At 37.0% G+C, this 17,201-nt stretch overlaps 1 protein-coding gene across 4 annotated transcripts in view; it reads left to right on the plus strand.

The window, feature by feature from the left end:
• The window catches only part of TCF12 (transcription factor 12), a 954,287-nt gene that overhangs the window by 842,949 nt on the left and 94,137 nt on the right, over positions 1-17,201 (plus strand). For all 4 annotated transcript variants that reach the window (XM_053717513.1, XM_053717514.1, XM_053717515.1 and 1 more), the window contains one exon: positions 5,132-5,184. In XM_053717513.1, coding sequence (XP_053573488.1) covers positions 5,132-5,184 — 53 coding nt within the window. The remainder of the gene's footprint in view (positions 1-5,131; positions 5,185-17,201) is intronic.

Below are 17,201 nucleotides of genomic sequence, written 5' to 3' on the forward strand. Positions count from 1 at the left end.
ACACTAAGAGCGTGAATAAAGGCACCATTCTAGTACTTATCAGGCTTTTCAGTGCCCCACTTTACATAGGCTTGGCACAGATGTAGTGGTCGCACGCTCCACCCACCGGATATTGGACTTTGCGTGCTGATGGTTGCAGCGTCGGACGCTATGCCATTTGCTTGATTTCATTTGCGACCTCTACAATTGTGTATTCTCAGGCAATGGAACAAGGATCACTCAGATCTCTCTCAGGTGATAAAATTGGATGCAGTCACCGGGGATTATCTGTCCTAGTGGATGTCTCCCAAACCCATTCTTCAGGAAATGAGTTTTTTCAATTTATCAATTTTTCTTCATTCTCTTGATATCTTTATTTGAAAAAGAAGGCATCTAAGCTTTTTTTGGTTCAGAACTCTGGACAGCATTTTTTTTATTGGTGGATGAATTTATCCACCAATCAGCAACGACAACCCAGGTTGTTCACCAAGAATGGGCCAGCATCTACATTTACATTCTTGCATTTCAAATAAAGATACCAAGAGAATAAAGAAAATTTGATAATAGGAGTAAATTAGAAAGTTGCTTAAAATTCTGAATCACAAAAGAAAAAAATTGAGTTCAGTGTCCCTTTAAATTGTAGCTGTATTCTTGTTTTGATTCAATTAGGTGCTGTGTATCTAGGTAAAGATATTTGACTTTAATTCCAGCAAAGAGGTTGGGTAGGATACCCCTTTAAGCAATCTGTGCAATAAGTGGAGATAGCAAATCAAGCTAAGCTATCAAACACTCATATACTCATAGATTATCAGATCAGTACATGGTTATAAGGCAGATATTGCCCTGTGAAGTACAATAATCTATCTAACCTCAGAACACTGATTTTTAAATGTGTTTGACCCATTTTTAATAAGTTGAAATAAAGTGCTTGATTTTATAGAGTGATCACACCTACATGTATATCAGTGGGGTATTTAGGTTTTGTGCTGCCCTAGGCACTTTAAAATTCGGCTGCGCCCCCCCCCCCCCCACACACACACACACACACACAAAAAAAAAAAAAAGAAAATGTTTTAGGCCTATTTTCCCCTTAATATTTTTCTGGTCAGGTTGTAAAATTACATTTTATTTATTTTTCAGAACAATTCAAAAGTAAATGTTTTCCAGGGCTAGCACACATTTGCATACACTCAGATATGTTGAATTGCATGCATCATTCACATACCATTTTCTCCCTGAGATAATGGCAAGAAGGGGAGGGAGAGAAGAGATGGGATTGGATGGTATGGGAGAAAAGGGAAGCAAAGGAAAGAAGGGAGAGAGAGAGAAGAGAAGGGGGAAAGGAAGGGAGGGAAGGAAGGAAGAAAGAAAGGGAAAGAAGGTAGGCAAGGAAGGAAGAAAAGAAGGGAGGGGGGAAAGGGAGGGAGGGTGGATAGAAAAAGGGGAGGGCGGGATGGAGAGAGAGAGAAAAGGGGAGGGAGAAAATATATAAACACAGCATGTTTTTAACCCCTTAATGACCGGACCATTTTTCAATTTTCTTACCCTTAATGACAATGGCTATTTTTACATTTCTGCAGTGTTTGTGTTTAGCTGTAATTTCCCTCTTACTCATTTACTGTACCCACACATATTATATACCGTTTTTCTCGCCATTAAATGGACTTTCTAAGGATACCATTATTTTCATCATATCTTATAATTTCCTATAAAAAAAATATAAAATATGAGGAAAAAATTGAAAAAAACACACTTTTTCTAACTTTGACCCCCAAAATCTGTTACACATCTACAATCACCAAAAAACACCTATGCTAAATAGTTTCTAAATTTTGTCCTGAGTTTAGAAATACCCAATGTTTACATGTTCTTTACTTTTTTTGCAAGTTATAGGGCCATAAATACAAGTAGCACTTTGCTATTTCCAAACAACTTTTTTTCAAAATTAGCGCTAGTTACATTGGAACCCTGATATCTGTCAGGAATACCTGAATATCCCTTGACATGTATATATTTTTTTTTAGAAGACAACCCAAAGTATTGATCTAGGCCCATTTTGGTATATTTCATGCCACCATTTCACCGCCAAATGTCATCAAATAAAAAAAAAAGTTCACTTTTTCACAAATTTTGTCACAAACTTTAGGTTTCCCACTGAAATTATTTACAAACAGCTTCTGCAATTAAGGCACAAATGGTTGTAAATGCTTCTTTGGGATCCCCTTTGTTCAGAAATAGCAGACTTATATGGCTTTGGGGTTGCTTTTTGGTAAGTAGAAGGCCGCTAAATGCTGCTGCGCACCACACGTAAATTATGCCCAGCAGTTAAGGGGTTAAATTAGGTAGCTTGTAGGGAGCTTGCAGGGTTAATTTTAGCTTTAGGGTAGAGATCAGCCTCCCACCTGACACATCCCACCCCCTGATCCCTCCCAAACAGTTCTCTTCCCTCCCCCACCCCACAATTGTCCCCGCCATCTTAAGTACTGGCAGAAAGTCTGCCAGTACTAAATAAAAGGAGTTTTTCTTTTTTTTAATAAAAAAAAATAAAATGTTTTAGCTGTGATGGACTCCTGCCTTAGCCCCAACCTCCATGATCCCCCCCCCCCCAGCTCTCTAACCCTCTCCCCTACCTAATTGCCGCCATCTTGGGTACTGGCAGCTGTCTGCCAGTACCCAATTTGCCCCCCAAAAAAGTGTTTTTTTTAATCTTTTATTGATAGTTTAAATTTTTCTGTAGTGTAGCAGCCCCCCACAATACCCCAACCCCCTCCCCCTCCCAGATCCTCATATATTTACTTTTTCCCCCCTCTTCCCACTCATTGGTGTCAGTGTGGGTAGCTAATCGCGCGCGCGCACGCGCATGCGCGCCCCCGCACGCTCCCGGCACCCGGCGTGCACATTGCACTTACAGGAGCCGGATGCCGGGTAGCGATGGGCCGCCCACCCGCCTCCCTGTTGCGCTCCTACCCACCAACGAACCGGCACCATCGCTACCGATGCAGAGAGGGCCACAGAGTGGCTCTCTCTGCATCGGAGTCTTCTGAAAGGGTATTGCAGGATGCCTCCATATGGAGGCATCACTGCAATACCCTGAGAGCTGCTGGAAGCGATTGCGATCGCTTCCAGCACTCTCTTAGACAACTGACGTACCAGGTACGTCTATTGTCATTAACTGTAAGTTAATGCATGACGTACCTGGTACGTCAGTTGTCATTAAGGGGTTAATAACTAATTCAGGGACACAGCAAAATAAAAAAGTGTCTGCATCATTGGTTAAATGCCATGTCCATGCAACAGTATTTTTAAATATAAAATATCCCATATGCAATCATTATTTAAATGATGCAGGGAAATATCATTATAGTTTATAGTGCGCTGTATCACACAGTATATATCTTTTAAACTATATGAAAGTCCGTTGGGATCTTTCAACTGGCGGGTACCTCCTTGCTGTGTCTAATTTAGTGTTCCGCCATTCCCTCAGTGTCCTAACTTGTTGACAAAAAAGGCTAGTTGGCATAGCTAGAGAAGCTATCAGATCTGTTGTCAAACTTGAAGCATGTAGCTTTTATTCTAGTACAGTCAAATATAAGCCGTAGAAGAGCAGGACTCAGCAAAACACTGTACTGTTTTTTGCTGTGTCCTGTTCTACAGCTTATATATTACTGTACTAGAATAAAAGCTAACGTTTCTTTCCTTTGCTGCAGCCACTAATAAAAAACATTGGTGTTGGGGGGGGAGGGCGCTTGTTACCTTGGAGGATGCGTCCCACGCTGAATTGCTTCTCTTCAGCGATAGCTCTAGCTCCACCTCCAGACCACTGATAAAACAATGTGCGCAGCATGAGCTCGCCTTAGAAGTGAATGATGCTTGGTTCCCTCCCAAATCTGCCGCCCTAGGCATGGGCCTTGTTGGTCTAGGCCATAATACACTCCTGATGTATATACACACATATGAAGGAATAGAGTGCTTAAAGGGGTATCCTACCCAACTTCTTTGTTTGAATTAAAGTCAAAGAGAGTAACAGATGTCTGATATTGGCAATTCATATTCCAGGAGTGGAAAATTGGGAATCGGACTATGTAAACCGTCAGCCTCTTAACTCAGGAGAATGGTCTTTAAATCAGATGGTGTTCGATGGGGGGTTTCTGGAGATAGATCTGATGGCTTCTCGTCTCAATTTCAAACTTCCGAGATACGGCTCATGATCGAGGGATCCTGTTGGCTGAGAAGTATTATTCGGGTGGCTTACATGGAGCGGGACTGCAACCTCCAGCTTGTATTACTTGTATTACGCCACTTGTTCGGTGTCCACGTCTTGGGTCTTCAAAAATGAGGCTTTGATAGAACAGATCTGTAAGGCTGTAACCTGGTCCTCTCTTCATACTTTCACAGGCAGCTTTTGGGAGAAAAGTTCTGCAGGCAGTGGTGCCTAGTAATTAGGTGACTACATTAACTGTCATCTCCCCTAAATTATTGGTGGACTTCACAGCTTGGGTATAGATTCTCATATGTAAGAATTTAGATTCATGGACTCACTACCATTAGAAAGAAAATCAAACGTACACTTACCTGATAAATTTGTTTCTTTCTTGACAGTGAGAATCCATTAACTCGCCCTTCAATTTTTTTGTGGCAGAAGTCTAATTGGCACCTCTTTACCTCTTTATATCCTTTTTGCTTTTTTATCCTCAGTTAGAAATACTGGGAGGGTAGAGGAAGTTAGAGGGATAAAGGAATGCCCTGTTTGGGGTGTCTTTGCCTCCACCTGGTGGCCAGGTAATTTATTCCCATATGTAAGAATTTAGATTTCTGGACTTTCACTACCAAGAAAGAAAATAATTTATCAGGTAAGCATAAGTTTGATTGTTTCATTCTTTGATTAGCAGCAGGAACTTTTGAAGGCCACACATAACTTGCAGTGGGACTAATACTTTCTTGCAGTATGTGCATTTTTTGTTGTAAGCTTCAATATTTTAGACAGATTGACACAAATATTTGTATTTTTTTTAAAACAATCACTTGATCATAATATCTTACGAAATAATATGTATATTCAATAGTTTTGTTGTATGTCAATACGTTATAATTTGATTAGTTTGTTGGCGTTAAGCTTTAAAATCATGTAATTCTCTTTCTTTCGTATGTGCAGATCCTGTACAAACAAAGAAAATAAGAAAGGTCCCTCCTGGCTTACCTTCTTCTGTAAGTACTGCATTGTTCAATTTATTAAGGAAATAAATTGGATTCACAGGACACTGTGAGCAGGTCAAGGAAATCATTATGTAAACTACATTTTGTACCATTTCTTTAATTTGGCTGTTGTGATCAATGGAAGGGCTTCCTTGGGTCTAAATCCGCATTTGATGTTTTCGTTTTTAGATTCCTAGCAATGATTTGTAGCAGAGTCATATGCTTTTACCCCCTTGTCCCTGTCATTTGAATTTCTCTCAAGGGAGGAGAGCAGGGCCAGTAGCTGTCAAAGAAGATCTTCTGTACAGGTCTTTTGATGTTTAATTAGTCATTATGTTGCTGAGCAGGAGGACAGACAGAGATTAATAGCCAAGAATCTTCAAAATTTACATTTGTAATAATCCCAATAGAGCTAAAGACATTAAGATTCGGAGGACACGTACAGCTCAACTTGCCTCAGTAGGACTGAGGTTATTAATATGCATAAATCACCAAGTCAGATGTTCATTGTGAAACCCTGGTGGATTTTAAAGCTTTCATTAAGCCTTTCCTAACTTCAGCCTAGCATCAGGAAGGCTTTCAAGCAACTAGTTTGTTGATCCCTCTTTGCTTGAAAATATATCCTTAGAGAATAAAGGGCTTTGATGAAAAAGGTTGGAAGGGTTTTGGTGGGGGGAAAAAAATCATTAATGGCTGTGATAATCTTGCTATAGGGTGTTTTGTGGTATTAAATATGCTTTATTCTTTAAAGGAAGAAAATTATTTGTAAATGAATCCGCATTTAAAAATCCACGTGAGGTGAAAATCCCTGTGCACTAGAGGAAGTTTTTTTTTTTTTTTTTTCCTTCTTCACCCCCCTCTTTTTCGCCGGCTCAGAACAAATGAGAAGAGAGGGAGGGAGAGCTGTGCTGCCTTGCGGGGTACATCTCTTTGTTGTGTAAATGGATGTAGGGCTTTTATTTGGCAGTACTTAACACATGGGCGCAGGTGCAATTGGATGAGTCATAACTCAGAGCAGTATCGTTTGAATGGAATATCCTGCATGAACTGCTTGTACTTTTAGAACAGTGAAAGCAAAATTGGCTTGGTGCTTAGTCTTAACTCACAAGTTTTGATGTTGATATTCTTTTAGTTTGTGTTGGGTGTTTTTTTTCCTGTAAGATAAAACAATCATTTGAAATCAATTTCTAACCTTACTTCCAGATGGAACTAAAACGGTTTGTACAGCCCAGGGCAGCTGTGCTCTGAACCTGCAGTTTACCTGGAAGCCAGGGCTGCAGCTGCAGGCACTTTTAAAAAGCTTTTGCTTGCATAAGCACTTGGGCCCCACTAGAGGCTGAATAGCTGCTTGATAAACAAAATGAACACAATGCTTCAAATCATTTTTCCTGAGGCCAGGAATATTTTTTTTTATCCTCCAAGCAGCTAAAAATAGTTTTGCAATTTACATTTTAACAGTTGTGTCTAATTCAGGAGAAGACAGTATACAGAAACAGCTGATGTCTGCTAGATTAACCAAAAAAAAGCAATAATATATATATATATATATATATATATATATATATATATATATATATATATATATATAAAAGAAATCACAGAGCAAACAAAACATGTAACAGCACAATTTTCATTTTATGTTGATACTACTGTCCGAGCAATGAAAGTTAAATTACACATTAATATTTAGTAGGTCTGCTCAGGTAAAAGCAGTCGTATTAGCAAGTTATAAAATTCATCACATTTTTATTTCCTTGACATTAATTTAGCAAAGCAGTATATGGTCTAATGCCATTATTGCTTTTCTTGATGTAGAAAAAAATGAAGGCAGAGAGGAGAGACGCAGTAACATACAAGATGCAGGGGGTGCTGCAGTCCTAGAGATAGACTGCATTGATCTATATACTGTGAAAATGAAAGCTGATCATTTTATTTATATTTTGGTATGCTGAATGTGGCATCAGAGATTAAACCCTAGCTAAAAAGGAAGCTCATTTTAAGATAAAAGCATGTCCATATGCAATTATTTTATTATTTTTCTTGCAAGAAAAATATTTTTTTGCAATATATGGTTATATTACTCTTTTAATTGTCAGACCCTATCACTTCTTAGGTGATTTTTTTTATATTGTGTTTTGCATGAACAAATCAATGATCAATATCTTCGAGCAAAATTTTAAGGTTATATGCATTTCATTACTAACATGCAAGCTTTTTGTCTAGTTAGAGCGGTATATGTTCTATTAATGCTGACAAGAGGACTTGGTTAATTGGTTGACTGCAATACTAGCAGTACCTGTTCACTTAGTTGTAGGTTTAAACCATTAATGATAAACTCATTTGGGAATATACAATATAGTGCAGAGCAGAATTCTGTCATATACTTCAGCAGACATATATATAGTCATTAATTCATTTCCAAATAACAGACCAACAACCACACTTTAAAGTGAGTAAATGAACATGGAGTTATGCCAGTGTATTTGTTTAAGATGTGAGACCACACAAATATCTCTCTATTGTGAGGTATGGTTTTAATACTTTTAAAGGTATGTAGTAATCCACATAAAAGGTATCCTGATTCTGCGAGGGAACTAAAAGAGCACACATACATTGCTTACAAAGGCTTTTTCTTTCATGTAAAAGCACCAAAGGTACAGCTTCCTCAATCGCTTTCTGTTGCCTCCTGAATTCTGTATGTGCAGAAGGGAAAAGCCAACGATTCATTGTTAAGGTACTTATGCTCTTTTATGCTCCCACAGCTTTAATTAATTCAGGATAACTTTAATGAATGCCCCTGTAACAGATATAATCTAGTATTAGGTATAAAAGGTTATTTTGGTTTTCAAAGTTGCTTTCTTTTTAGTGTTTGAAAAGTTGTTGGAGTGTTGGGAAGCGACCCTTGAATGGTTATATAGAACTGTAGCAATATGTTCACTGCCCACTCTAACTCTACACCTTGGAACAACATAAAGGGACATAATACTCATATGCTAAATCACTTGAAACTGATGCTGTATAACTGTAAAAAGCTGACATGAAAATATCACCTGAGCATCTCTATGTAAAAATAGAAGATATTTTACCTCACAATTTCCTCAGCTCAGCAGAGTAAGTTCTGTGTAAAAAGTTATACTCAGCTGTTGCTCAGCTGCAGGTAAAAAAAAAAAAAAAAAATGAACAGCAGCCAATCAGCATCAGCAGTGCTGAGGTCATGAACTCTTTTACTGTGATCTCATGATCCTTAAACTGAATAGGGAAATAAGATGAGTGTGCACGTAAGCTCACTCCCTTAGCTGTCCCGGGACAGACATGCTGATTTGCTGCTTAGAGGTCCTTTACAATGGGATGTGGCTACTGAGGATCTTTTGAGGTAAAATATCTTTCTTTTTTACATAGAGATGTTCAGGTAATATTTTCTAGTCAGCTTTTTACAGCTATGCTGCATCACTTTCAAGTGTTTCAACATTTGGGTATCATGGCCCTTTAATACACAGGTAAATGTATGGCTTTATCTGTTCCTGTTCTTTTATCAGTCTATGAAGAAACATACAAGGAGCAAGGGTAAAAACGATTAGTGTTTTGTTTGTAGCCTGAATGTAGATGTTCCTGTGAAGTGGCAAGTTGTTTCAGTGGTTTGTGCTGATCATGGATACTGTTCTCCCACCTTTTATTTCCTCTCTGTATTGTCTAAGCCTAATGCATGCTGTGCTTGAATATCACAAATGTTCTACATAGCAGGGGAATATATTGTGCAGATACTGGGGGCTAGTTTTTTCTTATAAGTAGTTGTAATTTTTTCCTATTATCATCTCAACTACAGCAGTTTGCATGGGCTATGGGAATATAGTACGACTGCTCCATACATTCAGGTGTCAGGCAGGGAACAAGCTGTTGAAATCTCTTGTGTTCTATAGGTTTGATTTTGCTCAGGTTGGCTTTTGTAAACTAAAGTACTTTATAGAAACTACAACTTTAAACTCACATCGTCAGTATTTAAGCAGCTAATCTTCGCTTTGAATATATCATCATAGTTTTTATTTACAGTTTAACGTCCCTATTTGAGAACATTATACCCATTACAGGTCATCCTCTAGGAGGAGAAATTACACCTCTTACTGAAATCAGTTTTAACAGCTGAAGTCGCTGCAAGATACCTAAACCAAACAATTTGTACAGCAGCTGGGGTTGGATTACTTAAAGGCACACTCAAGTAAAAAAAAAAAAGATTGTGTGCCATTTTGATAGTTTTGTAATTTACTTCTGTTATCAAATGCACTTCATTCTCTTGGTATCCTTTATTGAAGAGGATACATAGTTAGGCTCAGGAGTGTGCCCTGAGCACTATATGGCAGCAGTGTTTGTTTGCAACAATGTATAACATTATACGCTCCGGAGCTTATCAGTGTATGCTCTTAAACAGTGGATTCCAAGAGAACAAATTTGTTAATAGAAGTAAATTGAAAACTTACTTAAAATTGTATATTTAACTTTCATATCCCTTTAAGGTGGCTGAGTAGTTTCAGTGCTTATAATAATACAAAGTTAAAAATAATTATTTTTAATTTAAGGAACAGGAGATCCAGTTTTACCATTTTATCTATACTTTGTTGATTTTGTGTTGCTAGACGCAAATAAAATACTTCATGTTATTCTAAAGCAAATGTGTTTTACTGTCCTAGTTTGCATCTCTCCCTTTGTCTTGAAAGCTGTGGGCCTACATATTACTGGCAGGTATAATCAGCCTACCCATATTGTACTTACTGTCTGCAGAATTAACATGTTCAATAAATAGATAAAACATATTTGGCTAGCAGTATATAAAATCACTTTAGAATAAAAGGCAGTTTTTTAGCATTTACTGTTTGTAAACATTGCCAATGTTGTTGCTTTTGTTATTATTTATATTGAAACGAGAGAGCTTCCAAAAATAAATAATGACAAAGGTTGAATACTGATTCACATTTAAAGGGACATTAAACACTAAATAAATATTAGATAAAATGATGCATTCAAAGAAAAAATTGTTCCGAGAATAACATATAGATGTATTTTTAAAGTTTCATTAGTTGTTTTTTTTTTAAAAAAATATTAACAAAATACTTTAAGTGTAAAGTTTTTGTTTCTATAAAACAACGGGTGCTGCCATGTTGTAACTTAGGTTACCTTTTCTGCTGTGGCCACTTAGGTACAGTTATAAATAGGTCACTAGAGTGTGCAGCCAATGGCTGTGTGGAATATAAGTGTTCTGCACTTCCATTTCTCACATGAATTGAACAGCTCACAATTTCAGAATGTGATTACAGGAAAAAGGGGACAAAATTAAATAATGAAAATATATTGCAGAGGTTTTTTTGTATAAATGATTTATCATTTTAGATTACCGTCTCAAGGTGTTCAATGTCCCTTTTAAGTATCATCCACCTCACCAAACCACTTATTAAACCAATAGATTGGCAACAGTCCACATAGTTAGCTATTGATTTGATAAATAAATTATTTCTTAGGCAAAGTCTTAGTTACAGCATACTTTAATATCCAGACACCCTCCATCAATGCTGTAAAGTCATAAAATGAACTATCCATGCAGCTGTTTAACTTGCCATATATTTGTTGTCAGTTTAATTCTTGAAAATATTTGTCTCTGTTTTTTATTACAAAATAGATAGTAAGTGGTTTATAACTTTGTTTTTATGTGCCTGCATGTCATATGTTAATGACTCATTTTTACAGTTTTATTTTTCATTGTGATGCCAACGTATTTTAAGAGACATTTACCACATTAATAAACAATTTATTTCCACTTCCCTTTATCTTTTGAAGTTCTTACCTAATAGGTTAGCTGTTTGTGATTCAAAAACAAAAATTTTAAAGATCACATGCAAAATGTTTTCTTTCCTGATTTCAGATTCTTGTTCCACATTTTTGATTATAGAGCCATCTACAGTTTAATAAGGAGCATTGCATCTAAGTAACAACAATTTCAGCTGTTCTATGATGCAAAAAAGAACATTTGTGCATATTTTTAAAGCAACCAATATATGCATAAACTTTTTCTAGGAAAACGTAAAAAATAGTTACATTCAGGGCCATTCGGCCTTTTTTTTTAAATCGGCCCGACATTGTATAAGCAACAAGGTACAAAATGTCGGTGTTCCTGAGCAGTTAAATACCACTTAAAATAATCAGAAGTTAAAATTAATTTTAAAAAAAAATCTAAACTATTATTGTAAATGCAAAAGTAGAATACATAATAAGAATACACAATAATCTGTTAATTTGTATTTGACTTTAAAAAAGCTGTTTAATTGCACTCAATGAGAGTCTTGTAGCCATGCCTTTTAGTTAGATTTTTTTTCTTTTGAGCACAAACTCTGTTTCCTTTAAGCTTATGTAACACGGAGGTGACCTTGGGGGGCCAATAGGACATTATTGATATTAGTCATTTTGACCTTTTATTGCAAATTATTGTGCTTTCCTATTGTGCAACTGTAGAAAGATGTAACTATTTGCTAAATAGAGTAAGCTGTGAGGTGATTAACACTGTGTTGTCTAGATTATGAGGCCTAAACAGTGAATGTCATTGCCACTGTAATGGCAGTTTGGGATTATGAATAATTTAATTTTACGAAGTGCTTGAGGTTAGTAACACTAACAATTAACTTTCATTGCATTTCTAGAAAAAAATTTAACCTGAGCTTGGTTTTGTCTCACATTTTGTTCTTTTTTTCAAGCTGTTCTATAGGTTTGCTGATTAAAGACCCTTTTCCTACTTTAAAGGATTACTTTCTGTTATAATTTTTAAGCTAAACAACTAACATATTAAAGTTAATAAACATTAATTAAAACCTACTGACCTATATTTTCTCCAAAACAAAGATTCATAACGTTCTAAAAGTTATATCTTTTATTGGCCGATGATGTCACGTTATCCTGCCCACTATTTTCAGCACTGCATGTTCAAAATACTTAAACCAATAACTTTGTGTTTAAAGCGCCATTTTGAAACCTAGGTATTGTAAACGGATTGGTACAGAGCAAATGATACCCACGGAGTGGGTTTGGAAAACAATTAAATTTGCAGACAAGATTTCTGATATACGGTAGAGATATGTTACTGAAATGCTATTGATAAAAAGCGTATTTGGGGTAGTTAGTTAATAACAGGCATAGAAAATATTTACTTACAGTGGCCCTTTAAGTTTATATTTGAGATGTTTGGACAATATTTACTTATATAATAGAAAAAAAAATACTTTGAGAATTGTAAAAATCAGCAGTTCCCTACCCAGTCCTCAAGGACAAAGTAACAGGCCAAGATGGGTGGACAGCCATATTTAAAGCTTTGGACTCTATACATCAGGGGGGAATGGGGACCAGTGTCCTCAAGGAAAGCCTAGAGTTTAAAAAAACAAACTAGCAAGCTTGAAGCATGACTGCATTCATTCAACATAATGCTGCTGATATTGAAAACCACTTTTCATAAGTATTTAAGCACAAAACCAAAAATACTTTATAAGCAAAGTAAAGCTCTCCTGTGATTGAAGGGTAGAGGCCCTGAGGGAGTTAACATGTAGTTTTCCATCTGTAATTAGTCACTGGCTCCCTGTGCGTCAGACCATGTAATCTGTTTGTGCTAAGAGAAACACACAGTTTGTTTAGCTGCATGGTGTTGGGTTGTGAATGGAAATAATTTGGGTTAGGCAGTGTAGGTCAGTTCACTGCTACACTGCTGACAACACAGTGTCTGAAATAAAGTTTAAAAAGTCAACTACGTTTCCAGCTGACTTATCGTATCAGACAAGCTCAAGAGATTAACCCTTTTCATGTTATACTTTACAGTCATACAGATGCAGTGTGTTTAAACTGGCCTCTATACTGAAATCTGCACTAAAGTAAATTTTTTGGTGCAAAAACTCTTGTTTAATTTAAAAAACAAAAATAAAATACAACATTACAGGGTACCTAAAATAAATGGGTGAAACTTCAGAATGTTCCTTCTTTTCCGTTAAAAATGTGCTGGAGGTTTGTTTTATTAAGTCTGGCAAAGACATTTGGAATTCTTTAATTTAATATATATACATTAATGTAATGTACTATGTGAGCCTAAACCTCGTGTACTAATGACTGCTGTGATTATAAATCTTAGATATATTAAAAGCTATATTTTAACCCTGAGTGCCTGTTAGAAACAGCAAGGGTTATTTGTGTGTGTACATATATATATATATCAAGAAAATGTATGTATTATAATACAAACAGTATTACAAAAACACAGAATTGCGCTCTCTAATCTGAAAGTTAACTCAGAATTAAGTATAGCAATAGGTGAGCGGTTTCTTTGAAATTTCTCAGCGGTCTGTTTGTGGTCGTGACTATATATCTGGTGGGGATTGCACAGCATCCAGGACTTCCACAGTGTCACTGTTTTGACCACAGCAGCTCTTGGCTCCAACATCTGTGTTATAAACACTCACAGTTTTACCAGCAGGGATCTACGGACAAAGGAGACCTGGGATTTGCAGTAAACCTCCATTCTATGCTGTGATTTATATGTGTGCCTTTACATACCTCATATAGTTTGAGGTTGGATCCTGTGAGTAGATACCCTACGGGGGGGGGGGGTTACCACACGTTTGTGTTTGTTTCAAATAAATTGATTTGCACTATGTAGGTGCATTTGTGCGCTTTCTACTTCTTTCGTTTATATATATATATATATATATATATATATATATATATATACACACACATTTTGTATCATTTATGTTAAGCCCCCTCCTTTAGATTTTTGGATTTTAAAATACTGTTTGCTCTTGATAACTGTGTGGGTTTCCCTTTTTAAGTCATGTCTAAATAAGTCTTTTTTTCAGGATCTTTGGCCCTTTGCACTTGTCAGCAATGAGTAGTGTATTCCCACAACATATCAACGCATTTAACAGCTTCTGCCTAGTTAAGAAAAATAACACAAGACATATTAAAGTGGAAATCAAAGCTTCTTATCCAGTCCTTTGAGGATTGCAACCAGTTTTTTTTGGTCTTTGGGGGAAGGAAGAAGCTGTAGGTCATTTGCTAGTCTGTTGTGTGTTCTGTGATGTTCTTTAACAGCTGCTGTCGGCTTTTTGTTTTGATGCAGAGTTTTTCGATTTTAGAACAATGTTTGCATGGTTAATGTTCTTTGTGTGTTTGTGGAAATACAGCAGCTCATAGAACATAGAGCTAATTACCTAAGCAAAAGTCTATTTGTTAGAACAGTACAAACAAATCCATTATACCACTCACTGCAAATCATTGAATTTAAATGTACAGTGATGGCCAACTTCCTAACACATGGGAACCGCAGACAAATCTTTTAGAGGCTGCATATAAATAAAGAAATAATATATTTCCTAAAAATGTGTGGTGCAGGGCCAGATTTAGGTGAGGTTGCAGGGAACCCTCTAACTGCTGTTCATCCATTCAGAGGGCTCTTTTGAGTTGTAGTCACCCCAAAGCAGACATTTTACCTCTGCTTTTTTCTGGGGCCAAAAAACTATTGTTAGTTCTGTTTTTCTTGAGAACTGCACCACCAAGTGCAGAGGGCCGCAGGTAGCCATCTCTAGTAAAAACTATTTACAATAATGTACCTATGTATCAAGGAAAGGTCTATTACATCTCTATGTATTCCTTATCTACTGGCTAATTGGGAGAAGTGGGACAGCCTTTTTGTTGGAAAGGGATGTGCATACCTGCAAAAAGTGGATTTAATCAGCACAGGGTTTCTTCAAAACAAACAAATAATGCATTACACGCAGCACAGTGTCTGTTTAATAAGTTGTTACAGTATTTATCAAATACAGAACACAAGTAGAACAGTTTTAGTCATATATATATATATATATATATAAAAGCTTCAAGATACTTCAGTTCAGTTTGGTTCAAGTTTTTGAAGCTATGGGGCACAACATTTTTGTTGACTAATGTTTTGAAAATCAGTATATTGGTATAATGCAGTTCATATGTTAAATTCTGCAACATACTCCAGCACGCCCAGTCTCTACCCACCAGTGTGCGGATTTAAATTAATTTATTATTAGATGCACAGGTTTAAATTAGCATAATTAGAAAACTAAGAAATGGAGAATGAGTCATGACTTGTAGATTTGCATCTTTGGGCTTAGGGCTAAGTTAGACAGTCCTGCTTCAGACAAAAAATATCCTGTTGTTTGTCTCATGAGTATGTTTTTAATAAAAGTTTAAATATACAGATACATCTTATCTGCTAGAAGTTAAATTGAGTTATATAGTAGGATAACTACATTGCTATGAGTGATTTATGAAACAGAATAATACATATCATGCAGATTTCCATAACGTAGCCTTGGTATAATCCAGGAGATTGTTGCCTTAATCCTGACATATGTTTAAGTGTTTCTGACAGTAGAAGGGTTAGTATGGTGTCCTGCTTCCTCAGATAATATCAAAGGAACTGTTTTATACCTTGTGCATAAATCCTGTTTCAGCACCATATGTATTTTAACACCTGCCAAATCTAATTCAGGCAATAGTTTTCTATTGCGCATTAGAAAAAGCAAACTAATTTATGTTTTGGAGGGACTGTAGGATGATCTGCATTGAAATCTGCACACAAAACAGGACAGGTGATAATGTAAGTATAGACAGAGGCAATTGAGTGAATTAAATACTTGTGGATCTTCTACAACACCCCAAAGTTGCCAAACCTCAGCTATAAACCAAGAAGGGAGTGCTTGCAAGTCCAAACAGCATAACATAAAAAAGGAAGCACAGGGGGGGCGGAGCCAGACACGGAACAGCATGGTCGCTCTGGATTAGAGCTCCAGAGTAGATCGCTCTTAAGGGCTAATTAATGTCAATCTAAGATACATTTGTTAAGCCCATATCTGCACAGCCAGCCACAGAGGACCGTCACCAGGGATCCGGAAAATCCAAAAATTTGCAGTAAACCACACATAACGGCCGTGTCACACTGTGGCCTACTAATCACACGTTAAAGCACTGGGCGAAGTAGGAGAAAGCAGATCAACCAACCTTAACATCGTGATCCTGCAGAAGGATCCACAGCACAGCTGAGCCGGGTGTGCAGGGGCCAACGGCTTCGGAGGTCATCAGCACGGTAGTACATACCGGGTATCAACATAATTATACCAGAAGGTTCGCAAAGGCCTGAGGTCACAAGCAGGGCCATAACTTGAGGAGGTGACTTGTCCTAAGGTAACAACCTAAATATATAGTTGCAATAACAAACACAAGGGGCTTATTCATGTAAAATAGCAAGAGATAAAGCATTAATTCTCTTGGCTTCCCTTTCTATTGACAAAAGTACTTCCTACATCTGCAACATAAACTTGAAACTGAGCCATTTTCTATTGAAAACACACTGAGATGGCTTAATATACAAGCTCCTAATAAACCAAATGGGGCCAAAAAAAACCCGGATAGGCCAGATAAAATAAATAAAGGCCCTAATCCGAGTGGAGGAAAATTTAACTCCTTTTTTAAGGCGCTAGAACACCAGCATTCAGAAGACACTAAATCCCCTTTATTAGAACACATGGGCAGCACCTCACAACTAGGAGATGACTTGCCAATTACAAGAGCTGACCTTAATGCTTTAACTACAAAAGCAGATCTTACTTCATTTATGGCACATGTGAGTAAGGTAATAAAAGATGGTCAAAAGAGACATTATTGAGTTGGGAACTAGAGTCCTCCACTTGGAAGAACACACAGAAGAAATCTCCAATACCACAGATTCTATGACTATCCCGTTGCAACAGCAGAATATGACAATTGTACAACTGCAAACGCAAGTGGAGGACCTGGACAATAGAGGTCACCAAAGTAATTTGAGGATTTGTGGAATTCCGGAGAAAATTCTCCCTGCCCAGCTCTCCTCCTATCTACAATACTTATTTAAGAGAAAATAACATCTGCCTGGACAGGGCTCATAGAGCTTTAAGGGCAAAACCAGCGGATACTGCCCCGCCACAAGATATATTATGCTGCCA

This window comes from Bombina bombina, chromosome 6 (genome assembly GCF_027579735.1).
Source record: "Bombina bombina isolate aBomBom1 chromosome 6, aBomBom1.pri, whole genome shotgun sequence".
Classification (NCBI taxonomy): Eukaryota; Metazoa; Chordata; class Amphibia; order Anura; family Bombinatoridae; genus Bombina; species Bombina bombina.